Source organism: Mustela nigripes, chromosome 2, assembly GCF_022355385.1.
Source record: "Mustela nigripes isolate SB6536 chromosome 2, MUSNIG.SB6536, whole genome shotgun sequence".
Taxonomy (NCBI): Eukaryota; Metazoa; Chordata; class Mammalia; order Carnivora; family Mustelidae; genus Mustela; species Mustela nigripes.
The window spans coordinates 85,875,924-85,902,559 of record NC_081558.1 but is presented as its reverse complement, the minus strand read 5'-3'; the positions used below and the strand labels follow the sequence as shown (position 1 = coordinate 85,902,559).

The 26,636-nt window shown below is 40.5% G+C and overlaps 1 protein-coding gene across 1 annotated transcript in view; it reads left to right on the top strand.

Moving 5' to 3' along the window:
* The first annotated feature begins 697 nt into the window (after nucleotides 1–697).
* Nucleotides 698–26,636, top strand: part of PLCL2 (phospholipase C like 2) — a 190,759-nt gene continuing 164,820 nt past the window's right edge. The window contains exon 1 of the mRNA XM_059390876.1: nucleotides 698–1,050. Coding sequence (XP_059246859.1) covers nucleotides 712–1,050 — 339 coding nt within the window. The 5' untranslated portion in view covers nucleotides 698–711. The remainder of the gene's footprint in view (nucleotides 1,051–26,636) is intronic.

Genomic DNA, 26,636 nt, shown 5'->3' with positions numbered 1-26,636 from the left:
TTTGGGGGGGACGTGGCGGGGCTCGGCATGCGACGGGCCCTGGGGAGTTGGGGTCCGGAGAGACCCGGCTTCACCACCCCGCCCGCCAGGGCCGCGAGAGCCTCGGGAGGCGCCTCGGCGAGGCCAGAGAGCGGCGGCCGTCCGCCGCTTCCCTTCTCCCTGAGCCCGAGGTGGGCACCCCCGCCCGGGGCCGGGCGCCGGGTTCCCGCGTGATGGGCGCTCCGATCCCCGCGGGGGAGGGGTGCCCTGAGTCTCCGGGGAGAGCGCCCCGAGGCCCTGAGGCAGCCGCCGCGTTACCTCGGGGTGGGTGCCCCGTGGCCTGGTGGGCGCCCGGCCCGCGCGGGTTATTTTTGGCGCCCGCGGCGGCGCGTGTGCCGGGGCGTGTTTTCCTTTCCCAGGTACTGGGAGCCCCGGCCCCGCCGCCGCCGCCGCCGCCGCCGCCGGAGCTGACTTGTGTCTCTTTCTCTTCCCCGCAGGAATTTTGCGATAATTCTGCCGCCACGACTTGAACCGTGTGCGACGCGAGCTTGAAACAAACATCACATCTAAATTAAAAAAAAAAAAAAAAAAAAAAAGCGGAAGGAGCAAGCGGCCGAGGAGGCGGCGGCGGGAGGAGGAGAGGAGGAGGGGCCGCGCGCGGCGGCCCGAGGCGGCGGCGGGGACGCGGGGACGCGGGGACGCGGCTTTGTGCTGGCGGGTCGTGGGGCGCCCATGGCGGAGTGCGGCCGGGGGGGCGCCGCCGGCGGGGCCCTGCCCACTTCCCCGGGCCCGGCCCTCGGCTCCAAGGGCGCCCTGAAAGCTGGAGCCGGGGAAGGCGGCGGCGGCGGCGGCGGCGGGGGAGGTCGCCTCGGCCACGGGCGGGCGCGCTATGACAGCGGCGGGGTTTCCAACGGAGACTGCAGCCTCGGCGTGTCCGGGGACGAAGCCCGAGCCAGCCCCGCCAGGGGACCCCGCGGCGCTGCGCTCGCCCCGATCCCCGCTCCGACCGCCTGCCCCCTCCCCCGGGAAAGCAAACCGGGCGGCCTGCCCCGCCGGAGCAGCATCATTAAGGTAGGTGGGAGAAGGGCTATCATCGCCCACCCCCAGTCGCCCCTGGGGTCAGTTCCCAAGAGGGAAGTGGTGGTGGAAGGAGGAGGATTGTAAGAGGAGTCTCCTGCTAAGGGGAACCACCGGTGCATGGGTGCTTGGGGTGCTGGAGCAGGCATTGGATGCAAATGGCATTTGGAAAGAATGGAGAGGTGATCCCTAATTAGTGCAGGGGGAGCTGTGCTCAGACATTCCCAGTTGAACTTGAGGCTGTCATCTCTCTCAGGACTGGCCTGGAATTATGGCCTGTACCTGGTTGGGCAGGACGTGCTTTTCTGTGGTAGCCTTGGCTGGTAACAGACTCCCTGTAAGGTGTCTATTGTATGTTAAAGACACTGGTTTTGTGAAAACATTTTCTTGAAAATCCCAGGTGGTGAACAGAGCTTATTCAATAGGTTTCTTCTCATCTGTATCTAGTTGCCTCTAGCAAAATGGTTATACTTGGAGGGTACAAAATCCCTGGTCACTCAGTCACGCAGGGGAATGGAGTAGGTTTCTGAACATAAGTGAAGATTTCCGCTTTCTTAGGCTCAAAAGCACTGAGACATTACAGTTCTGCACAATTCAATCTTTTCCTTGCTGCAGTAGGCAGGCCTCCAGTTCTGTGGAAGTTCTTTTGAGCAGTTTGCGGGTTTTGATATCTTTTGCATAGTGTTACTTAGCAGAAGAAAGTCAGCAATTGTTTTGTGCATTTTAAACTCAATAAGTAGTATTAGGAACTCCTTTGAGTTTGTGCTGGTTTCATTCTAATACTACATTTTTTAATGTAAAAATATTTCTCGTGATACGAAGTAAAAAACAAAACAAAACAAAAAAACAGTTGATGAGCTAAGAAAAGCAGAGCCTTAGGCAAGAGTAGCTCATTCTGCTTAAGTTCAGAGCAAATATGAAAACATTGCTTTCTGAAAATAAAGAGGTTACCAAGACAGTGAGCAGCAAAGCGCGTTGACAGGTCTGCACCCACCCTTCCTGTGGCCGATAACCCGTGGGGGAGAGGGCAAAACAGGCCACAGTAAAGAGAATTGGCCCTGGGGGTATTTGAAATTTAATTGGACCTTGAGAAATCTTCTAAATATTCTGTAGTGTCTCATGGTGTTATCAGCTTCTGCAGTAATCTAGTGAAATATACCACCTTCCTACTCTCTGTAACAGGCAGTTGTGAAACTGCTTTTCGCTTTGTCATCTGTTTGTACAGTTTATGTCTGGGCAAGGGCACAAGTGAAGGGCTTAAAGATCAAGTGTATTAACTACCTGCAGTAGGTGTTGAGAGTTTAAGGAAAATAACCTATTTTTGCTGCTTACCTGGCTTTTAAAAGGTGACTTATATTTTCTTTTACTTTGTAGCTTATGTTTCCATGGAAGTTGTTTCAGCTCTGTGTGATAATCAATCCTGTTAACAGAGTTATGTGTCATGTCTTTTTTTATTGGCTACCAGATACTTGTAGTGATATCGCATTGTGGTGTTAATGAAATTTGAGGTGAAAATTACAGAGAAGATACCAGCCTACCTAATTTTAGGTAGGATTTTTTTAGGTAGATTTTTTTTTAGGTAGATTTTAGGTAGAATTTTAGGAAGATACCAGCCTACCTAATTTTATTCCCCAATTTTATGGAGGGACTGTTTTTGCACTTTTTTTTTTTTTTTTAAATCAAGCTTTATTGGTGTTCATAGTGGGATCCATAGTGTAACTTATTTAATTAAAACAGCTGCTTTAATTTTATATTCAGAATGGAAAGAGGGATGATTTGCCAGTATTTCTGATATGTGGAATTGAGACCTTGTTGGTGAATTTCATTTCTTCATTGAAGATTCTAGGAGCACATGGGGAAAGCATTAATTATTCAACAATCACTGGTTTTTGAATTTTGAGACCTTGAAAGGTATTTTTGTCATTTTTCTTTTTTCTAATGAAGGCAGGTGGTTTCTTGTTCAGGCTGTTGTCCAGGGTATCCCTGGATACACATTGCTAGGAACATAGTGGGGGCTCAATAGATTGCTTCCTGAATGAATGGAGGCATGATAAGGAAGTACCTGTTTTCTCTAAGTTCTGTTAATTTCTAAAATTGGTGGTTTGGTATTTACAAGTCTCATATCTTGTTCATTTTCTTATACTTCCTAAACTGACTTGATTTACTCCTTTTTCTTTCCTTTGTGTCAATGTGCATTTTCTTAAACACCCTTTGAAACTATGGAAATAGTGTTGATAGTTGATCAAGCCTGGGTTATAGAAAGGGGTATGCTATATTTAAGTAGGTAACTAACTTGGTATATTTCCCTTTACATTGGTGCCTTGAAAGATCAAGATTTTAGAAACTTGATGGGTTATTTTCTACAGACATAATAGTATGAAGACAATATTCTGATAGAATAAAGAGATCTTTAATGTCAAATTTCAGAAAGCAATGAAAGTGTACATTTTATCACATGAATGGCAGAAATTATTTCACTTTTGTTAAAAAAATAGTAAAAAAAAAAAAAAAAACCACTTAGCAGAAGCTCATGTGAAGAAACACTAATGACACCTTTCCCTGGTTTCTCTATGTTCTTTTCCAGTTAAAAGGATGAATTCAGTCAGGTGATGAAAAGATAGAGGAGAGAGTAGATGAGTAAGCAAGATGGTAATTGGGGGCTTGAGGGCATGGCAGGGAATTGCTAGCCAAATATTGACGGGGTTGCTTTAGTTGAAATGTCAGGCTTTTGAGCTATGCCTCTTTCCTAGCTTCCATTTTCATTACCATCTTGACATTCCTCTTAGGTGGGGATCCCCAAGTCAGAGGGAGAAATAACAGCCCATATATGATGAGCAGTGGGCACAGAAAGGGGATTATTGCTGAGATGCAGGACATATGCAGAAATACACTGTGGGCTGACCAGAATTATACTTCTCATTTAAAATGATTTCTTTGGAACTCCATCTGTTTTGTAAATATGGTGTTGAGTAAGAAATTGTTGTAAAACTACACTTTCTGCCAAAATAGATGTACAGATCTGTACCAAAAGAGCTCCTTGGTTATGGTAACAGTGTTGATGAAAAATTCAGAGTGAGCAGCCCTATAGAATCTTTTACAAATACATTGAGAAGATAAATAAATCACGAAATTCATCACCAGCCTTCTTTACTTTTCCTTAGCTTATCACGTTACACTTTTTAGATTATTTACAAAGGCCCATTACCAAATTTTGAGGGAAGGAGCCATTATGTTTGTCATCTTAAGTAATCTAGTAAATGAAAACATCACTTTCATTTTCTCTTTCCATATTTCATTTCATCACATCATTCGGTACAATCCACGCTTTCTTTTGAAACATTTAATTTACTTAATTATTTAGGTAACATCCATTTCTCACAAATAGTTCAAGCCTTTAATTCAAAGACTTGATCTAAAATGTGAAGTAGTATTTTAGGCCTTAGATTTCCTTCTAATTTTAGAAATAAATAGAGTTAAAATGCCCGTTATTTTAGATGGTTTATTTGAATTAAAACCAATTTGAGTACTGTGGTTGGTACTTTTAAAAAGGTGATATAATTTGCATAAAGTAAAATTTGCTCTTGTTGGTGTCCAGTTCTATGAGATTTGGCAAACACACACATTCATGTAACCACCACCACAATCCAAATATAGAACAGTCTATCACCTTCAAAAAAATTCTCCCGGCCCCTCTGTAGTCTTCCACTCTTCCCATGCTCAGACTGTGGCAATCATTGATCTTGGGTGCTTTTTTAATAAGAAACTATGGCTGTTACAGTATTTTGGTAGTTAAAAGTTATTGTAATAGGCTCTATTTACTAAATACTGTGTACAAAACACATGAAAAGTGCTTAACATAATTCTGTGAGTGCCATAGAGAAGTGAACCACATGTCTAAGGGGCTAGAGCTGGTTTTTGTACCTCATTTCAGTATGGCGGCACTCCACTGTCCCCCCAAATTACTCTGGCCATTTTAAGTTTTCTGTATCATTAAAGTAGCATGGGTGGTTTGGAATGCCAGATTTAATTTTTCCCTTTAAACTTAGGGGATACTGGAGGGAACCAAAGACTATTCCTGCGGGCAGAAGAAGTGGAGAGCTAATATAGCTGGGCAGCTGTAGTTCCCTGTCATGGCTACTTGACCAGAGCCTCCAGCTTCATTGGAATAATGGTTTGGTCTTGCCCGAGGTAGCAGCCCTTACTTTTCTTAATACCATTATTGTTACTATCACAGTATCAAGGTGTGTAAGGGAAGCACTTTTACTGCCTTTATATCAGCATATATCCCTAGATGCTGAGTGCCCCAAGGTGGGAAGAAGCAGACATTTGCATCTATTATCCATTTAAACAAAGTTAAATTATATTTAAACAAAATAATAAAAATGTACATATGAATATTATATTGGCCTGTGGTTTAAATGAATTAGACTCCTTGCAGGCAAAAGCTGGGCTGTATTTATCAGTTCTGCATGGATAACAGCCGCTCCATAACCATTTCTTGAACTGGGTCTTAAAATAATATCTTCATTTGGCTTTAGATTTTTTTTTTAAGTGGTGGGGGAGGGGGTGACAACTCCATGCCCGCAAACTTGTGGCATGTCACAAATATTACACAAACAGTAACTGAATCACAAAGTGAGTTTGTCTGGATAGATAGGCAGCCTGGATTATTTAGGTCAGAAAACTCTAATGCCCAGTCAGCAACTCTCCACTTCACTTTGTCCTAATGCATTTTAGGCCACATAAGATAACTACAGAAAGCCAGGGGCGTGGTTGCTTTTCTCAGCCTACTCAAAGAGCTTTTGTCACAATTCAGAGTTCGGTTTTCAGGAGTGATCAGAGGGTATTAATTTTCATACCCTAAAAATTACTTGCCTCCTTTCTTGTTTTCCAGTCTCTCCTCAAAACAGTTGTTTGATCTCTGGTTGTTTTTGTTTTGTTTTGTTTTGTTTTGTTTTCACCAAATCCAAATAGACAACTGTTGGGAAATTGTTTGTTTGTTTTTAAATTACTGATCCTGGTCACTCAAGATATTTTCTTAGAAAGCTTTCTCCCAGAATCTGTTCAGTTCCTTTTGTAGCTCTGTGTGCTCTGCAAGGGGTGCTAAACTAGACTGTTCTTCTTTTTTCCCTTTTTAAATACTTTAGTTACCCATCCCTCATTATTCAGCAAAATAAGGCAATGTTATTTACAGCTTAAAATGCAGACATAAAAGAAAGTGTGAACATTCATAGTTTCTCTACAGACTTTATTTTATACATATAGGTTCAAGAATAGATGCTCTAAGGGTGCCTGGGTGGCTCAGTCAGTTAAGTGTCCAACTCTTGATCTTAGTTTATGTTATAACCTCAGGGTTGTGAGCCCACAGATTGAGCTCCACGCCCAGCTACTTGGAAAAAAAAAGAATAGTTGCTCTATTTCTTATTCATGCTAAGTTTTGGCTGTCGTTAGTCTTCTACCAGACCTCTAGATTAGTTTAGCTACCTTTTTATTTTATATTAATGGGATTCTGTAGTGCAAGGGATATTCAGGTATTTCTACCAGTTAACCAGACACTGTGTGTTTGCAAGCTGCCCCACTGGCTTTTTTCTGCTGTTGAGAGTGGTAGACCAAGAGGGATGTCCTTGGCATAAGAGCGTTAGCAGTGACTCAAACAAGTCAGAACCACGGGAAGTTTCAGTAGTACCCTTTTTCCTTGTGTCAGAATAATTGCATAGCATTAGAGTACTCAAAGTATATAATTAATCACACTGAGCTTTCATGACAATTATGTGAATGGTCCAGGCTGCTGGCAGGACACTTGGCACCTGCCTAGTTCCACGTAGTAGAGGAGGGCAGGTGGCTAGGCACTGCTGGCCACCAGTGCTTGGTCGCCTGACAGGGGTAATTAGGTAAAGAATGTTCTAGCTAATACTTTCAGCAGGACTGTACTCGAGGGTCTTGGGCAGCACTCAGCCCACATGTTGCATGTCTGGATTATTCAGGAGGCAGAAGAGTGGTGAGAAAAATAGAGGGTGTGGAGTTAGGTGCTTGAATCAGACTCTGGTTCTCCCTCTTCCTTTCTGTGTGGCCTTGGGGAAAGATATTTAAGTCTGTGTCTAGTTACATTGTCTCTAAAATGGAAAGCCCCCCCCCCCATAGCTTTGTGGTGAAGATTAAATGAGGTGATGTGTGTCTGAAATATACAGAGCAGTGTGTGGTGCTTAAGAAGCGCTCAATAAGCACTACCTAATATGTTTGTTTTTCCGATTTTTAGTTTCTCTTACTTCGAGTTTATCCTGAGATGAGCAAACTCACTTAGCTCCATTTGAGTTGGACATCTGCCATGCCCATGTTGGAAGTTGTGTCTTTTGAAATCTGCAGAATGTACCCAGAGAGATTTCTCAGACATATTCTAAAGATGCTTTCAAAAATGATTTGCTTTGGTGCCTTTCTAAATCTGATGCCTCAGGACAACAGTGCGCTTGCGTCAGGCACCCCAGCTGAGGGCTCAGAGGGTACTGAATGGTCAGTTTCACTGAGCCAAGCACCTGTATGTCTTCATTTGTCCAGGACATTCCAGATTTACACCTTTTGTCCTGACAAAATTAGTAATAGTGCCTTCTTTCCCTCTCAGAGGCATCCTAGTTTGGATGAGAAATAATGTGATCACCCTACTGTCAGCTCTGTGGGAGCCCCGTGGACTGCTCTCCACACCCAGCCTCTGTTTTCTCAGCCTGGGTGCTTCCCTCCTCTGTGTTATCTTCAAAGGCTTCCTCAGGTAATCACTTCTCAGGAGAAATTGTCCCTTTCTCTGCCTTACAGATACCACTCCTACTGTATTTCTGTGCAGCTCTGTTTCCTTCTGCCTCTTAGGTAATTTCATCTTCATCCCCTTGAATTTAGGAAGGCACCTAGGTCTTGTGAAAAGCCCTGTTTTTAGGTATGCACTTGTTGAATCAATGTGTGAATGGTTGAATACATAGGCATGGATGTTGTACCTTACCGTAGGGATTCAAACAAGATATTTAGACTTCGTTTAAAATTGGTATAAACATTATATTCGTGTCAGGTGTACATCGTAATAATTTGATGGTTGCACAGAGTGATCATCACAATAAGCATGGTTGCCATCGTAGGTCCCCTTCACCCATTGCGTCCACCCCCAAGCCTGTTCTCTTTTGATAACCACCAGTCTGTTCTCCATATTTACAAGCTTTGTTTATGTTTATTCCTTTGCTTTTTGAATTCCTTTTATAAGTGAAATCATATGATAGGTATTTGCCTTTCTCTGTCTGATGTATTTCACTTCGCGTAATAACTAAACATAACTCAAGGTCTGTCCCTGTTTTCACAAATGGTAAAATTTTATTCTTTTTATGGGTACAAGTCCACTGTATGAACTTTTTCATCCATTCATCCATCAGCGGACACTTATTTTGTTTCCATACCTTAGCTATTGTAAATAATTCTGCAGTGAACACAGGGGTACATATATATTTCAAGTAAGTATTTTTGTTTTCTTTGAATAAATGCCAAGAGGAGGGATTGCTGGATCATATGATAGTTGTATTTTTATTTTTTTGAGGAACTTCCATATTGTTTTCCATAGTGGCTGCACTAATTTGTATTCCCAGCAATGGTGTACCAATTTCCAATCTTTTCTCTACATCATCTACAACGCATGTTACTTCTTGTCTTTTTGATAATAGCATTCTAACAGGTATGAGGTGATATTTCATTGTGGTTTCGATTTGCATTTCCCTGATAATTAATGATATTGACCATCTTCATGTGTCTGTTAGCTATCTTTATGTCTTCTTTGGGAAAATGTCTATTTGTATACTCAGCCTGTTATTTATTTATTTATTTTTAATTATTGACTATATGAGGTTTTTTAAAAAAAAGTATTTTGTATATTAACCCCTTATCAGATCTGTCATTTGGGAGTATTTTCTACTATTTACGAGGTCTTTTCTTCCTGTTGATAGTTTCCTTTGCTGTGTACAAGTGTTTGAGTTTGATATAGTCCCACTTATTTATTTTTGTTTTTATTACCTTTGCTTTTGGAATCAGATGAAAACAATTTAATGCCAAGACCAATGTCAAAGAGCTTGTTGCTTATGTTTTCTTCCAGGAGTTTTATGGTTTCAGATCTTACATTCAAGTGTTCAGTCCGTTTTGGGTTAATTTTTAGGTATGTTGTAAGATAGTAGCCCAGTTTCATTCTTTTGCATGTGATTGTTCAGTTTTGCCAGCACCATTTATTGAAAAGACTGTCCTTTCCCCATTGAATGCTCTTGGGTCCTTTTTAATGTGTTAATTGACCGTATATGTGTGGCTTTACTTTGGGGCTCTTTCTTCTTTTCCCTTGATCTCTGTGTCTGTTTTTGTGCCAGTACCATACTATTTTGATTATTATAGTTTTGTACTATAGTTTGAAATCAGAGAATATGATATCTCTAGCTGTGTTCTTTCTCAAGTCTGCCTTGGCCATTTGGGGTCTTTTGTGGTTCCATACAAATTTCAGAACTATTTGTTCTAGTTCTGTGAAAAATGCCATTGGAATTTTAATAGGGATCACATTGACTCTGTAGAATGCTTTGGGTAGTATGAACATTTAATAATAAATAAATTCCATGAGCATGGAATATTTTTCTATTTATTTGTCTTTTTCATTTCTTTCTTCGGGGCCTAATAGTTTTCAGTGTACAGAATTTTTACCTCCCTGGTAAAATTTATATTTAGGTATTCTTTTTGATGCAATTGTAAATGGTAGCTAAAAACAATCTCTTTCTGGGGCGCCTGGGTGGCTCAGTGGGTTAAGCCACTGCCTTCAGCTCAGGTCATGATCTCAGGGTGGCCTGCTTCCCTTCCTCTCTCTCTGCCTGCCTCTATGCCTACTTGTGATTTCTGTCTTTCAAATAAATAATAAAATCTTTAAAAAAAAATCTCTTTCTGATAGTTCATTACTAGTGTATAGAAATGCAACAGATTTCTGTATATCGGTTTTGTATCCTGCAACTTTACTCAATTCATTTATTCTAACAGTTTTTCATTGGAGTCTTTAGGGTCATGTTATCTGCAAATAGTGACACTTTTACTTCTTCCTTTTTAATTTGGATGCTCTTTATTTCTTTTTCTTGTCTAATTCCTCTGGCTAGAATTTTTAATACTCTGTTGAATAAAAGTGGCCAGAATGAGCATCATTGTCTTGTTCCTGATCTTTGTAGAAAAGCTTTCAGGTTTTCACTGTTGAGTATGAGGTTAGCTGTGGGTTTGTCAAATATGGCTTTTATTATGTTGAGATACATTCCATCTATACTGACATTGTTGAGAGTTTTTTTCATAAATGAATATTGAATTTTGGAAAATGCTTTTTCTGCATTTATTTAGAAGATCATATAATTTTTCTTCTTTATTTTTTAAATGTGGAGTATCATGTTGTTTTGTGGATGTTGAATCATCCTTGCATCCTTGGAATAAATCTCATTTGATCATAGTGTCTGATTTTTTTTTAAATGTATTCTTGAATTTGGTTTGCTAATATTTTCTTGAGCAGTTTTGCATCTATATTCAGCAGGGATATTGGCCTGTGATTTTCTTGTGGTGTTCTTGTTAGGTTTTGGTATCAGGGTAACACTGACCTCATAAAATGAGTTCAGAAGCATTCCTTCCTCTTCAGTTTTTTGGAAGGGTTGAGAAGGATAGGTATTGAAGCTTTATTGAATATTTGGTAGAATTCACCAGTGAAGCCATCTGATCCTGGATTTTTATTTGTTAGGAGGTTTTGAGTATTGATTCAGTCTCCTTATTGGTCATTAGTCTATTCAGATTTTCTATTTATTCATGACTCAGTTTTGAAAGAGTAAATGTTTTTAGGAATTTATCCATTTCTTATAGGTTGTCAATAGTTCAACAATTTTTTTGGTGTGTAATTATTCAGGTAGTCTCTTGATGCTTTGTATTTCTGTGGTATTCATTGTAACTCCTTTCATTTCTGATTTACATCTGTCTTCTTTTTTTTTTTTTGTGAGTCTAACTTAAAGTATGTTAATTTTATTTCTTTTTAAAGAACCACCTCTTAGTTTCATTGATCATTTCTAATTTTTTTGTTTCTATTTCATTTTTTCCTGCTCTGATCTTTATTATTTCCTTCTTTCTACTTACTTTGGGCTTTGTTTTTTTCTTTTTCTAGTTCCTTTAGGTGTAAAGTTGGATTATTTATTTCAGATTTTTCAAAAAAATTTTTAAACATGTAATGTATTATTTGTTTCAGGGGTACAGGTCTGTGATTCATCAGCCTTATACAATTTACAGCACTCATCATAGCACATACCCTCCCCAGTGTCCATCACCCAGCAGCCCCAACCCTTCCACCCCCTTACACTCTTAACAACTCTCAGTTTGTTTCCTGAGATTAAGAGTCTCTTATGGTTTGTTTCCTTCTCTGGTTTTGTCTTGTTTCATTTTTTCCCTCCCTATTTTTCGTATTTCTTGAGGTAGACCTGTGTCACTATGGATTTCCCTCTTAGGACTGTTTTTTGTTGCATCCCATAAATTTTGGACTATTGTGTTTCCATTTTCATTTGTCTTAAGGTTTTTTTTTTATTTTTCCTTTGATTTCTTCATTGACCCATTGGTTGTTAAATAACATGTTGTTTAGTCTCCACATATTTGTGGTTTTCCAGTTTTTTTCTTATAACTGATTTCTAGTCATTGTGGTCAAAGAAGAGGCTTGATCATATCAGATTTCAGTCTTCTTAAATGTATTGTGATGTTTTATGGCCCAACACATTATCTGTCCTGGAGAATGTTGCATAAAAATTTGAGAAGAACATGTATCCTGCTGCTTTTGGATGGACTATTTTGTATATATCAATTAATATATCTCTGTATCCATCTGATCTGTCCATGTCAAATGTATCTATTATCCATCTGGTCTAAAGTGTAGTTTAAGGCTAGTGTCTCCTTATTGATTTTCTGTCTGTATGATGTATCCATTGATGTAAGTGGGTATTAGAGTCCCTACTATTACTGTATTGCATTGCTGTCAATTTCTCTCTTCAGGTACATGTTTAGGTGCTCCTATTTTGGGTGCATCAGTATTTACAATTGTGACATCCTTCTGCTGGATTGATACCTTTATCATTACGTAATGCCCTTTATTTTGTCTTTTATGATACTCTCTGTTTTAGAGTCTATTTTGTCTGATGTAAGTATAGCAATTATAGCTGCACCAGCTTTCTGTTTCCATTTGTGTGGAATATCTTTTTCCATCTCTTTGCTTTTAGTGTGTGTGTTCTTAGATCTAAAGTGAGTCTCTTGTAGGCAACATATGGCTGAATCTTCTTTAAGAAAAAAAAAAAAAATCCATTCAGCCACCCTTGTCTTTTGATAGGAGAATTTAGTCCAGTTACATTTGAAGAAATTATTAATAAGTATTTAATTGTTGCCATTTTGTTAATTGTTTTCTGTTTTTGTAGATCCTTTCTGTTTCATTCTTTTTCTCTCTTCCTTTGTGATTCGATGCCTTTCTTTAGCATTGTTTAGATTGCTTTCTCATGATCTTCTCTGTATCAACTATAGGTTTTTGCTTTGTGATTACCATGGGGTTCACTAATCACAGACTATAAAGCAGTCTATTTTTGGCTGATTGTAACTTAAATCTTACCACATTCTGAACTCTACATTTTTTATTCCTACTTCCCATATTTTATGTTTTTGATATCATATTTTATATTTTTAATTTTGTGTATCCTATAATTATAGTCAATTTTTCTACTATTGTCTTTTAACCTTCATACTGGTTTTATTAAGTGGCTTATCCACTACTTTTACTGTATATTTATCTTTAGCTGTGAGATTTTTACTTTTATGGTTTTTTCTTATTAGTTGTTGGCTTTTCTTTTCATGTCAAAGAAGTGTAAGGCCAGTTTAGTAGTGATGAACTCCTTCAGTTTTTGCTTGTCTGAGATAATTTTTACCATCCCTTCAATTCTGAATGATAATTTTGCTGGGTAAGGGTATTCTTGGTTGGAAGTTTTCCCTTTTAGCATTTTGAATATATCATGTCACTCCCTCCTGGCCTTAAAGTTTCCATTGAAAAATCAGGGGATGGTCTTATGGACATTATACTGTATGTAAAAGTTGTTTTTCTCTTGCTGCTTTTAAGCTTCTCTCTTTATCTTTCACTTTTGACATTTTAATTACGTTTCTTGGTGTGGGTGTCTTTGGGTTCATCTTATTTGGAACTCACTCTGCTTCCTGAACCTGGATGTCTGTTTCTTTCCCCATGTTAGGGAAGGTTTCAGCCTTATTTTTTTCAAATAAGTTTTCTGCCCCCTTTCCCTCTCTCTTCTCCTGTGACTCCTATCATATTAATGTTATTCTGTTTGATGTTTCATGGATCCTTTAAGCTGTCTTCACATTTTATTTATTTATTTTTAAGATTTTATTTATTTATTTATTTTGAGTGCAGATGGGAGGGACAGAGGGAGAAGGAGAGAGAGAGAATCTCAAGCACAGTCCCTGCTGAGCACAGAGTCCCATGCATGCCTTGATCTCGTGACCCTGAAATCAAGAGTCAGATGCTTAACCAACTGAGCCACCCAGGTGCCCCTGTCTTCACTTTTTAGAATTCTTTTTTTTTCTTTTTTGCTGCTTTGTTTTGTTCAGTTCCATGGCCCTGTTTTCCAGGTTGCTGATCTGCTTCATCTAGTCTGCTGTTGTTAAACCCCTCTAGTATATTTTTCAGTTCCGTTATTGAATTCTGTAGCTCTCTGACTTCTGTTTGGTACTTTGATGTGTTTTCTATTTCTTTGTGGCAGTTCTCAGTGTATCCATTCATTTGTCTCCTGAGTTTGGTGAGCATCTTTATGACCATTACTTTGAACTCTTTAATAGGCTGTGGGAGAGTGCTGAAGGTACAGCCAATCTGTGGCTTTAGTGATGTTGGGGAAGAGTGTTGGGGGCAGGGCATGCTCAGAGCTTTAGAGATATAGGAGAGGAGCATTGGAATGGGGCATACTGGCAGCTTTAGCAAGGCTGTATCCATGCATACCCACCTGAGCTAGGAAGGTGGAGGGAGAGTGCAAAAACGATGCTCACAAGTAGCCCTGTCCCCAAAGAACCCCTTGTGGTCCCTGCCCCTCTGGCAGATATTTTATGAATGGCAAATGAATCTCCATATATTATCCAGTCACCTTTCAAACTGCTGCCTTTGTGCTCATCCTGGGATGAGCAAGGCCACACATATGCCTTTCAAAAGGAGTATCTCGGATTCCCATAGACGTCTAGGTCCCATGGGCATAAGCCCGTTTATTTTCAAAGCCAGACATTTTGGGGGCCTCATCTCTCCAGTGCAGGCCCCAAGGTTTGGTGTGCCTCATGTGGGGAACAATACTCTCACTCCTCAGGCAGAAGCTCTGGACCTGTGAGATCCTTCCCTATTGTGGGTTGCTGTGCTGGGGTAGAGTTTTGGGCAAGACCCTGTCTCTCTGCATCTTTTACCCATCTCGATGTGACCCTTTTATCCCTTGTTGTGGAGAGGGTTGTTCAACTAGTTTTCAGTTCCTTTTTTGGCAGGATTTATTCCATCTGTAGCTATAAATTTGGTGTGGTTGTGGGAGGAGGTGAGTTCAGAATCTTCCTATGCTGCCATTTTGGACCTCCTCCAACTCCAGTTGGTTTTGATTGGAATGTAAAACTCAGTGGGCTGTGTACTTCAAAGAAGAAATTTATTTCACATACATAATTTTGGAAATTATCAAATGGAAGGAAATACCTTCAGTGAATTTAGATCCAGGAATTTGGTTGGTTCAAGAATTGTTCTGCGAGATGTTAATACAAATGATCTGTCCCGTTTGTGCCCCTGAAATAAGAGTAGACCTTTGAAAATTTCTTTTGATTTATGTTCTGCTATCAAAGTTGAAAAAGCATGGCAAAAGATCTTACTGTTTGTTAAAGCATTTGATTTCTTCTCTGTTATTTGATTTCTTTAAGTGATATCTGTGGTTTCTGCTTAGTTTTATTTTATTTTTAAGAAACTTAGTTCCTTTTTATTGTCATTATTATTGGATGATCAAAAGATGTTCATTGGGAATGCTATAGAATTAATAATAAAAAAGAAAATACATAAGGAATATAGATTACTAATAGGCACAGTTGGAGAAGTAGGATCTTTAATCTCAGCATATTTCATCATACAGTGTTAGAAATTTTACTTTTAGTTGCAACCCAAGGATTGGTGTAGAAGAGATACTAAGAAATGCTTTGTATGGGTATCATCTCATGCAAGTCTCCCTACAGCCTGCAAGGAGACATCATCATTCCCTTTTAGCAGACAAGGAAACTGATTCCTCAAGTTGTAGGAATTTCCAGGCAAGGTCACAGAACTCATAAGAGGCAGAGCCTACATGAGATGAGGTTTGATTGACTTGAAAGCCCACACTTTGAACTGCTTGTCACCCACTTTCTATTTCATCTTCTGAAATGTATCATTGACTTTTTCCTTTCTTCTCCTGCTTAACTAAGGAATTCTGACTCCTTGATCATAGCAGTTCCTACCAGTCCTAAAATATATGACTCTATTTTAAGGAATTTTGGCCTTCTGTGGCTGAATCTTGGCATGAAGCCATCATGTACCTAATCAACAAAAAGCCATAGCAGTCGTCCTCTGCACCAGGCTGTAGGTTTCTGTCTGATCCACAACACTAGGATTTTGTCTTTTTCCTCTCTGCTTTCCTTTGGTGGATTTGAAAACTTCTTTCAAATCCATCAAATGATGAGGGAGGTCATTTTCCATTTTTGTTTCTTTTTTTTTTTTAAAGTTGATTTGCAGTTGCTCACTTTTTAGGGTGCCGGAAAGTAAAGCAGGTAGTCATTAGTAACAATTTGTTTTTAGGTGAGCTTCTGATAGTATCTATCCCTGTTATTGTTTTGGAATTGTCAAATAGTTATGAAATGATAGAATGTTTTTAATACTTACCACACATTACCAGGTAATTGGTGTTCAGGTATTTTCATGGAGCATGCTAAATATACTGATTTACAGATACTACTACCCCAGAAACCAAGCAGTTGGATTTAAAAGTAATTAATAATGTAGATTCATGGGATTTTTAGAACCGGAAGAGATCATGTAAAATTCTTTTGTAGTTAGAGATACACAAGGCCGTACTGATTAGTACATTTAGCTCCTGGCTATGGTTGAGTTCATTTATTTGCATATTAGCATAACAGAATTGGAAAAAATTTGTTACGTAATACTGCAGTGTGTGAGTATTAATAGAACAAGATGTGGTCTTCCAGACAGCTATTTTTGAGAATTTGTTTTTTTCTATAGATGGCTGCATGTGTACACATGCTATACTTGTGCATGTATCTACTCTGAAGACTCTGTTTATAAATAGCAACAATTAGGAGCAAATCAAATAATGTAGTGGTAGGTTGACACGAGTCCTGTCTTGTGAGAGACTGATGGGTAGCAGGTGTCTGCTGTCTAAACTGAAAATGCCCAGGAAGGGGTAGGCTATTTTTTATGAGCATTGCTGATGAAGCCTCTGTTGCTCTTGACCAATTAGTGTGGCCACAGAGGGGTAAGTGACCTCATTTGCAGCTACCATTAGAACCACGAGCCATATGACTCTCTCCATATGGTTTCCTGCTACCTTTTATTTTTCATCTTCCTTCTGAGCTCTGATATCCTGTGGGCATAGTAGATGTAATTTTTCAAATAGTTAATACAGTTTAATGTCTATTATTGAAGGAAATACAGCAAATAAGTTTCAGATTTTTATTTCTACCAGTCCATGCTAATAGTCCATATTAAGTACCAAAAGAATTTCATATTGGAACTAATAGAATTCCTGACGTAATGCCAGTTTTAAAGATGTGTTTATCTTTGGGATTTTTAACCATTTGTTGAAAGAGATCTGTTCAAGGCTTTTCTCTAGTTTATATATATTCCCATAAAATTTTTTTATATATTAAAAATAACATTAAAAGTAGAATTGCTATGACATAGGATATGTATATGTTTAGCTTTAGTAAATATTATCATGTGATTTTTCTACTTGGTTAAGCCACATTTACACACCCACCAGGTTCTAGCTGCTGTAAATGCTTACTAACACTTGGTATGGTGTGGTTATGGAATGGCCCCTTATTGTGGCTTTTGGGTTACCTGATAACTAATGATGTTGAATACCTTTTCATATGCTTTCTTGGCCATTTGGATGTTCTCTTTTGTTAAGTGACCATTTAAGAAATCGTGCTATGGGGCACATCGGTGGATCAGTCAATTAAGCGTCTGATTCTTGATTTCAGCTCAGGTCATGATCTCAGGGTTGTGAGATAGAGCCCCACATAGGGCTCTGTATTCGGCATGGAGCTTCCTTAAGATTTTATTTTTTAAAACACTGTATGACTTCTTTACATTTTCTACATATGTCTTTTGTATGATAAATATGTTGAAAATGTCTTCTAGTATGTGACTTGTCTTTTTCCTGTCTTAGAGGGTGTGTTTTATTGACTAGCAGTTCTTAATTTTAGCGAATCCAGTTTATCAATATTTCCCTTTATGGTTATTATTTTTATGTCATGTTTAAGAAATCTTTACTTAGCTTAAGGCCATGAAGATACTAATTTATTTGACTTCTAGTACCTTTATTTTACATAGTTACATCTATAGTTTATCTGGAATTTATTTTTGTGTATGGTGTGAGATAGGGGTCAAGATTTTCTTTCCATATACATATTAAATTAATTCAACATGATTTACTTGAAAAATCATTTTTTCCTACTGTACTGCATTGGCCCTTTGTCATAAATCAAGTGACTGTGTACGTGTGGGTCTGTTTCTGGAGTCTGTTTTGTTACATTGGTTTATTTGTCTATCCCTCTGTTCACACCACACTGTCTTTTTTTTTTTTTTTTTAAAGATTTTATTTATTTATTTGACAGAGAGAGAAATCACAAGTAGGCGGAGAGTCAGGCAGAGAGAGAGAGAGAAGCAGGCTCCCTCTGAGCAAAGAGCCCGATGTGGGGCTCGATTCCAGGACACTGAGATCATGACCTGAGCCGAAGGCAGCGGCTTAATCCACTGAGCCACCCAGGCGCGCCCCACACTGTCTTTCTTACTAGGTATATTTTGAAGTATATACCCAAATGTACTAGATTGAAAGATATGTACAAGAATGCTTATAGTAGATTAACTGTAGCAGCCTCAAACTGGAAACAGCTCAAATGCCCATCTTGTTAAAATAGCATATCATGCATTGGAATACTAGAAAGAAAAAGGACCAAAAGAAAGAACAAAATAAACAGATAACTGCTACGTACTGCACCAGTCTCTCAAGCATAATGTTGAGGGAAGGACATCAAACAGAAAACAATGCATGTTGTATGATTCCATTCATATAATGTGTTAAAACAGGCAAACTAATTTGTGGTGATAAAAGTCAGAATAGCGGTTACATTTGAGGCTAAATGAACATTTGAGATGGAACCTCAAGTTCCTTCTGAGTGCCATTAATTTTTTTGTTGCTGGCTCTGGGGGTGGTTTTGAGAGTGGACACTTTGTAAAAATCCATTGAGTTGTAGACACTCATGATTTTTCTGGAGGTATATCATACTTAAGTATGTTTTGAGATTGGACACTTTGTAAAACTCCATTGAGTTGTAGACACTCATGATTTTTCTGGAGGTATATCATAAGTAAGTTGGTTTAAACAATTCCATTGTGAAAATTAATCAAATGCAGGAACTTATTGGCCACTCCACTCTGCAGGATGTGAAGGACAGCAGTTTGCTGCCGCCTGTTGATGGACACATGAAATATCGGAGCACTTGGGTGGCGGTGGGACCTAGCAGAGTCCTGAGCCGAGTGATGATGTGGGGGGCAGGTGGAGGGAAAGGCAGCTGGCTGGAAGTGTGAAGACTGTATCTTTCCTGGGCTATATTGAGTGTGCACATGGGCAGCTGAGCCTCGGGGTGAGGGTGTGGGGGAGTTGACCCAGTAGTGAAGGGTGCCTTGGTTACTGGAGTCATTTTACACTGTTTTTACACTGTTGTGATTGCTGGGAGTTTTTAAGTCTTGTTTGGTGTCCTGTTGAGCGTTTTGATCCCTTCAGGTTTATGTTTAATCCCTTCAGGTTTAATGTTCAAAAGTGTGCTACATGTACAAAACTTTGAGAACCACTCATTTGTGGAGCACCTGTTCTCTGCATGACGGTTTTCTAGATTGCTCTTTTTTGTCTTAAAAGCAGTTAACTAACAAACAGAAACCAGTTATCCAGGTTTTTAAGAAAGAAGTGAGAGTTGTTTGATTAGCACTGGGTGGTCAGCAAAGAGTTTATCTGTACCGATACTTATCTTGTCCTATCTAAATACTTTTCCAGGTGGGGAAAACACCAAATCTTCAGATAGATCATTTTAGGACACTAGAATTAAATCTGGATTCTAAAACTGCTAATGTGTCGATCCATTTGAATCCAATTATATCAGAATTTCTGGGGCTTTCCTGAAATGCCCTGGGAGATTTTAAGCTGTAAGTAGGGTTAAGAACAGCTGTGAAACCTTTCTCATCTGTTATGTCTTTGCCACATTTAGCTCTGTTCGATATGAGAGAACAAGCAGCTCTAGGATTCTGCAGGCAAGAGACAGTTGGTGATCTTGTGGCTGGTGGGGAACAAGGGATAGGGTTTAACCTTCAGCTGCCTCACAGAAGCTTTCCCATAAGAAGCTGAGCTGCCCTTTTTCTGAGGGGAGAAAAAATACTGAGTAAGGGGAACAATTCCTTAGTCAAATCTGGAGAAACAGATTTTAGATTTGAAAACGATGGTCTACACTGTGTACTCATCATTGTACTATAAGAATGTATTTTTGATCCAAGTAAAGGAATATGTTGTGTCAGTTTCCATAAAGCCTGGGGCTTGGTTGTTTGGAGCCTTCATCTACCTGGATTAATCATTACTGTGCAGCACTACTTCCTCCATCTCTTGGCCCTTTTCTATCCCCCATAAGAGAAGAGGCATCTGTGTGCCTATGGCATTCTGCATACGGAGGAAGAACTTCCCCAGGGGGAATATTTTTAGGAAGAATTAGTTTGACTGAGGCACGAGCTCTGTTTCTAGAGACCAGTGATCATATATTTTAAACTTGGCTGAAAGGAGTCTCACATTTCCTTTAACCAGCTCATCTTGTGTTCAGGTTGCAGTGCATGGTAAAAACCCTTGTTACCCAGAGAATATCCAAAAGTGACCCTTGTCAGACAGGTATCTATTTGCACGTTTAATTTACACTGGGAGGAAGAGAGCCAATCTGGTGATGCTTCAGTGCATCCCATTGTGGTGGGCTGACAGTCTGGGCTGGTATTCACCTTTGGGTGAATGTCTACTTTCTGAATGCTGTGGCATTTTCTTCTCGCCACATAGCCCCTTGTGGTCAGGAGGAATGGCCGTTGAACTCCTCGAGCATCAGTGAGATATATTTTATTGGCTGCAAAGAGGGAACATGTAAATACGAGGTGTTGCGTGGTCACGGTCTTAGTCACATGGTGTGTACTTCTCCTTAGCCTCGTTGCTCCATTAGCACATCATCATCAGTCATGTTTATTCTGTTAGGTCATTTTTTTCTCTTTCACATTAGCATAGGTGGATCTTTCAGCAGAGAAGCTTGTGTCTACTTACCCTGGGTAGGCACCAAAGGAGAGACGTGGTCTGGTGGGAGGGCTGAGTCTCTGGGGACTCCAGTCTCTAGAACCAGGAGTAGTACTTGTAGTTTGGCAACAGAAAGAGAGTGTCCTGGTACCTTCCTGATTGTGGTTAGGGACTGTTTATTAATATTTACATCTTCAATAAGTAGTTTAATTTATTTCTTTATACATGGGAAAAACAATAGAAATGAGCTTTTAACATTCTTTGGGGGAGAGAGCCTACAAACTTCTTGTGAAAATTCAGTACTCTGTAGTATTTGCCAAGCAAAGAATCTGTAAGGAAAGAATTTTCTTTCCTCCAGCATAATTAGCCAGATCTTCTTCCCCATCTTCCTTGTTAGGGAAGAAAGTATTGTTGAAGAATATTTTTAAATAGTTAAGTAGCCCTTTTATTCCAAAGAATAGCTGCCATTGGTGCATGCACCCTGAGGGGCCTGGAAACTAGAGAGTGAAATACAGGGAGAGAAACAGGATACTTGGGTCTCTGCTGGGCTCGTTACTTGTGAGAAGTAGATGAGAAGTGTCCTTTCTTGGGGAGAGCCCTGACCCACTGCATTTATCTTGCTGTCCTTGTAAAAAACAAAGATGATGCTTAGAATATGTCATTAAATAACAGGGTGTGAGAAGGCTCCTGTCCCCAGAGGGAATTCAGCAGCTCCCAGGCCCACCACTCCTAGGAACACTGGGGGCCATGGGATCCATCAGTCATGCTCCAAAAGAGTGCTTTCAAGCAGTCCCACACCAGGCTGCAGTTAGGAAGAGATGTAATTGCACAGCAAGTTGGAAGAGACTGCGTGTGGCTAGGGGTGCCACTCACGCTCAGCTATGTGAGGATAAGGATGGAGGCGGGGGGTAGGTTGGGTGCTGGACACAATAGCTCCTCAGGCCTGTGATCCACCAGTGACACACTGTTGTGGCCAGGGGCACTCAGGCATATTCATCAGTGGGCAGTTCTTTAAAGGCGATAGAGAGGAGAAGAGAGGTACAAGGAAAGGTACGGTCAGCTTTAGGGCGCTCAGCCTCCGTTGCTGTCAAGGGGATGCCCTCCATAAACAGCTCCAAGAGCTAATTTACTTGATGGTGGGTTGAAGCTTGGCTCTAAGACATGCCATGGAGCTGTGGCCTCTGTGCAAACAAGAGCAGCAGATGGGTTGGCCTGGCTTGTGGCCATGCGAACTGAACAGGAATGGAGCCTCTCAAGAGTGAGAGCAACAGTCAAGCAACTACATTCTCGGGTGGCCTAATTTCATACCAAGAGAGGATGGCAAATCTAGCCTGAGGCTTTTCTGCTGTATCTGAACAGGGTGGACCACAGGGCTTGTGTTTAAAAGCAGCAGCAGAAGTAGGCAGAGAGGTTGACTTCGCCTGGTTTCTCCGGAGAGGCTCAAACCTGGTACCTGGCCTCCAGCTCCGGTGGTCAGGGAGCTGGCCATGGGGACTCGGAGCTGCAGATCCAGAGTTAAGGGTTCTGATTTAGGGTCTGCCTCTCTGTGTGACTGAAAGGACTCTGGTATCTCCCTTTTTTTGCTGTAAGAAATACGGGATTTCTTATCTGCCAGATTTCTTACATGTAGTTCGAGCACCTCGGTATTTGTTGCATGACTGATGTGGCAAGTAAAACTGTATAGATCTTGGGAGGATCTGTTGTCTGAATGATTCGGTTTCTGCCATTTTACTGTTCATTTGATTCTCTTTGTGAGAAAGGTCTGTGCTGTTCCTGTCAGTTTGCTCATAAATCCATTAAATTACTTGCTTTCTTCTCCAAAAACCCCAGCAAAACCTCTATCCTATTTTAAAGGTCACATTTAATTTTTCCCCCTCTTTTATCATCCATAGCTTAAAATGTTGTTTTCAACATACCCTGTTCCATCTTATTTGAATATCATGTTTTGGTTTCATATTTTTAATTTCGTTCACTCTGACTTTGGTTTGCTTACTGTTTTAAATGGAAACACTTAACCCCAGACCTTATGTATTGTCTCCAGTCCATCATTATTTCTCAGCTCTGTGAGCTGGTGGGTTGATATGATTATTTTAGTCATTACCAGGAGAGTGATGTCGAAGTCTTAATCTCAGAGTCTCAAAAGTGTCTGTTAGTTGGTAGCAGTGACTGTGATACTAAAGAAAATCACCTTTTTTTTTTTTTTTTTTTGGACAGTGATAAAATTCAGAGAGAATTTGAGAAGTGTCTTAAGACAATAACAATTTAAATACAGTCATTTCTTTATTTTTCAGTGGACTTGAATACTTTTAATTAACAAATTATGAACTATACTTTGTTTTTTTTCACATAGAGAATATCCAATTGAAGACAGAAGATCTGAACTTTATATGTAGCTTGTATTTTGACTTTCAAGAAAATCAGTTAAACTCTTTATGTCTTTTTAATTTTTCTATAAATTGAAATAAAGCTGTATGTTGATCTGCTCATTTCATCAGGATAATCTTCCTGATGGTTTGAAAGAAGATTAAAACTCCTAAAGCAAGATGTTTTGAAAACATAAAATGGTGGTAAAACAAAACAGACAAACAAAAAACCCCACTTCAAAACCAAAAAAATCTGGGCAAATTCATTTATATGTTAATAACACTTCATATTTGCATAGTTCTTTAATCTCTAGGAGGCACTTTTAACAGCAACTTAGGTTGACAACTGTCTTGGACTGTAGACATCATTGCTGGCCCCCATTTTACAGGCAAAAGTGTTGAGGCCCATTGTACAGAGTGAAACAGAGTTACACAAAAGGCCAGCAAGGCTGAGCTTTGCCCCAGTTCCCCTGACCTGCTGTCCAGTCCTCGCCTCACTCTCTGTGCTATGCAAGTACCTTCACACATCTTACTCATGTAAACTGGGCAGGTGGCTCTTAATTCCTCACCCACTTAACTAACAAGACACAAAAATAGAAGCCCAGTATCATTGACGAGTTATCTTGGGGCAGCACCTATATGAGGTGCTGACTGAGAAACCAGAGTTGTTTTTCTGTTGTGAAAGGCCCTGAAGTTTAATGCCTTGAACATTTGTCTCTGGCCCACTAGTACTGCTTCACTTCTTCTTCTGATAAGGCAGAGCATCTGTGCGTCCTTGAAGTTAAAAAGATTAAATTTTTTCACGAAATTTATCTAGCAAGTCATACCATTTTGTCATTCCAAGAGAGCAAGAGTATCACACCAGGCCATTCTGGAGGCCACCTGCTGTTTTCAAGAGCTTCACGGAAGGTGCGGCTCCAGGGTAACTGGAGACCCTTCAGAATGTGAGGGCTGCGTCATGCCAGATGTTCTGGGGCAGTCTTTTTCCCACGGTCATGTGATCCAGGGTGGCGCAGGTCCTGATGGGGGTCATAGACTACCCTCTTCTGAGTCAACAAGCTTCTCTGAGGGAAGGACTTCACTCTCTGGGCCAAGTCTGCATCCCTGGCCCTTGGTGGGGGCGGGGGGGGGGGACATTGTGCCTACACAGGTGGATGACTGTTGGCTAGGAAATCTGTGGATGTCCATCCTGTCACCTCCTCCCCACTGTCCTTAGCATATGACCTCACCTCATGCTTCTGAGAGAAATCCCTCAGCCTGTGCCTTGGGCCCTGTTCCCCAGCCCCCCGTATCTTGTGGTAGAGGGCTGCCCCCCTTGCCCATTGTCCCTGTACCCTAGCTCCCATCCTCTCCCTCCTGTATCTTTAGCTTCTACTTCTGTGCTCATGTCTCCTCCAGCAGCATGTGAACACGTTCAGGTTTTTAAACAAGGGGAGTTGCAATAACTTCCCTCCTCTCACTTCACCTCACTCTTCAGCTGTATCTGAAAGAGTAAGTGTCTGTGATCTTCTGCTCTGTTTCCTTTCCTTGCATTTGCTCCTCCACCGTCTGCCACCAGTGAAGGTCATCAGGGCTCACTGTGCCATACAGCTAATAGGCCTCCTTCCCTTATCCCAGGCCTCATCCTGGACAGCTTTTCCACACCCTGAGCTGCAGTTAACTAGGCAATCACTGCTGAGTCTCCAGTTGATGTCTCTGGCTCAGATTTGCCCTCAGAGCCCTGGATCGAGCTGTCTCCTCAGCGCACTCAGTGCTCTCAGTGCATCTCACTGCAACAGGTTCAAACTTGGCCTTCCCCTTCTTACCCTGCTCCCATCCTCCTCTCTGGGCCTTGTTTGCAGCTGTTTAGTTTGGCAAATGGTACAATGCCCATCTACCTTTCTTTGTGGTTAGAGAACCAGTTTGGATGAAAGAGTATTTTTTAAAGGAATTGGAAAGCTTAAGAAATTATAGTAAGCTCTTCTTTCACAAGAAAAATGCTTGCATTTACCTTTTTTTTTCTTTCTTTTTTTAAGAGATGATCAGTTCTGGTACATGGTGCTATTAAAATTTAAGTAAGTGCACGATTCTTATGGTAAGAACTTGGGCTGAGTTGAATTAAAATGATATAACTTGTAGGTATAATTTTCTAATTTTCATTCTAAAATGGTTTGGTAGAAATCATACAGATATCTAGGTATTCATCTGCCTCTGCCCTCAACCTCCATTAATTTTTGAGAGACTCCTACTATTTGCCATGAATTGGTTTACTTAATACAAAGGAAAATCTAATTGGTATCTGGCTCAGAACCGTTTGTTTCTGAGAGGAAAGGTGTTATAAGTTAGGAATACACATATTTGTGAGCCAGAGAGGGACAGTTTTTAAGCATTCTGAAGAGGAGTATCTACATGAAGAACTGATTTTCTTTTAAGGCTTCCATTTGGAGTCTAATCATCTTTAGCCTGGGGAAGTAGTTCTTATTCTGGAATACGTGATTTGTAATTTTTCCCCATTAATTTCCTTCCTGTTACTTTCAAATTTGTTTCTCTGAAGAATGTGTGTGTGTGTGTGTGTGTGTGTGTGTGTATGCATGCACACGCGCATGCCAAGAATATTATCAAACGTTTTTGCTGCAGGTGAGTAAGAGTGGGATGGAATGATTCTGTGCATGGTCTGGAAGTCACCACTGCAGTGACCTTCATGTTACAGAACCAGTTTTGTTCCTCGTTGATAGGCACTAAAGCAGGCCTGTCCTGCACAAGACCATGGACATCTGTCTCTCCTTACACGGGAACATGCTAAAGACGGCAAAGTGCACTGTTGCTCCAGCATTGCCCAGCAGCTCGACAACCTAGTACAATAGCCCTGGCAGCCTGTGTGCACGTGGAAGCCGGTAGACTCCATGAAAACCTCCAGAACACTCATGAAGGTGTTTTCAGTTCTGACAGGCTTCTATTGAAATGTGTATTGGATCTCTCCTTCAAGACACAGACGGCATCTCTGGTGCTGTCCTTTCCGCAAAAGGCCCAGGGTGTATGGGCACAGGGAGTGATGTAAAGTGAATGGAACTAGAAGAGGTTTGGGGGATTTTTACACTCATCACTCATGCCTGGTCTAGTCTGCTGGCAGAAGAGGCTGTGACTGCATGTGGCACTTACGTGCCTCTTCTCATTAAAACAGAAACTAGAAGTTGAAGCTGATCGACTGTTGAGGACCAGGGCCCAGTTTCAACTTCTGTATCAAACTGGAGCTGCCCTCTCACTGCAGCTTTCTTGTGGGATACAGTGTACTTTCTGTTTTATCTGTACAATTTAGACTTCTTTCATTTTCTTTTTCAGAAACAGCCAGTTCATTTTTGCATTTAAAATGAGAGTATTAGTATTTCCAAAATATTTAAATCTATGTGCAAGAAATGAATTTCTTTTTTTTTTTTTAAAGATTTTATTTATTTATTTGAGAGAGAGACAGTGAGAGAGAGCATGAGCGAGGAGAAGGTCAGAGAGCGAAGCAGACTCCCCATGGAGCTGGGAGCCTGATGCGGGACTCGATCCCAGGACTCCGGGATCATGACCTGAGCCGAAAGCAGTCGTCCAACCA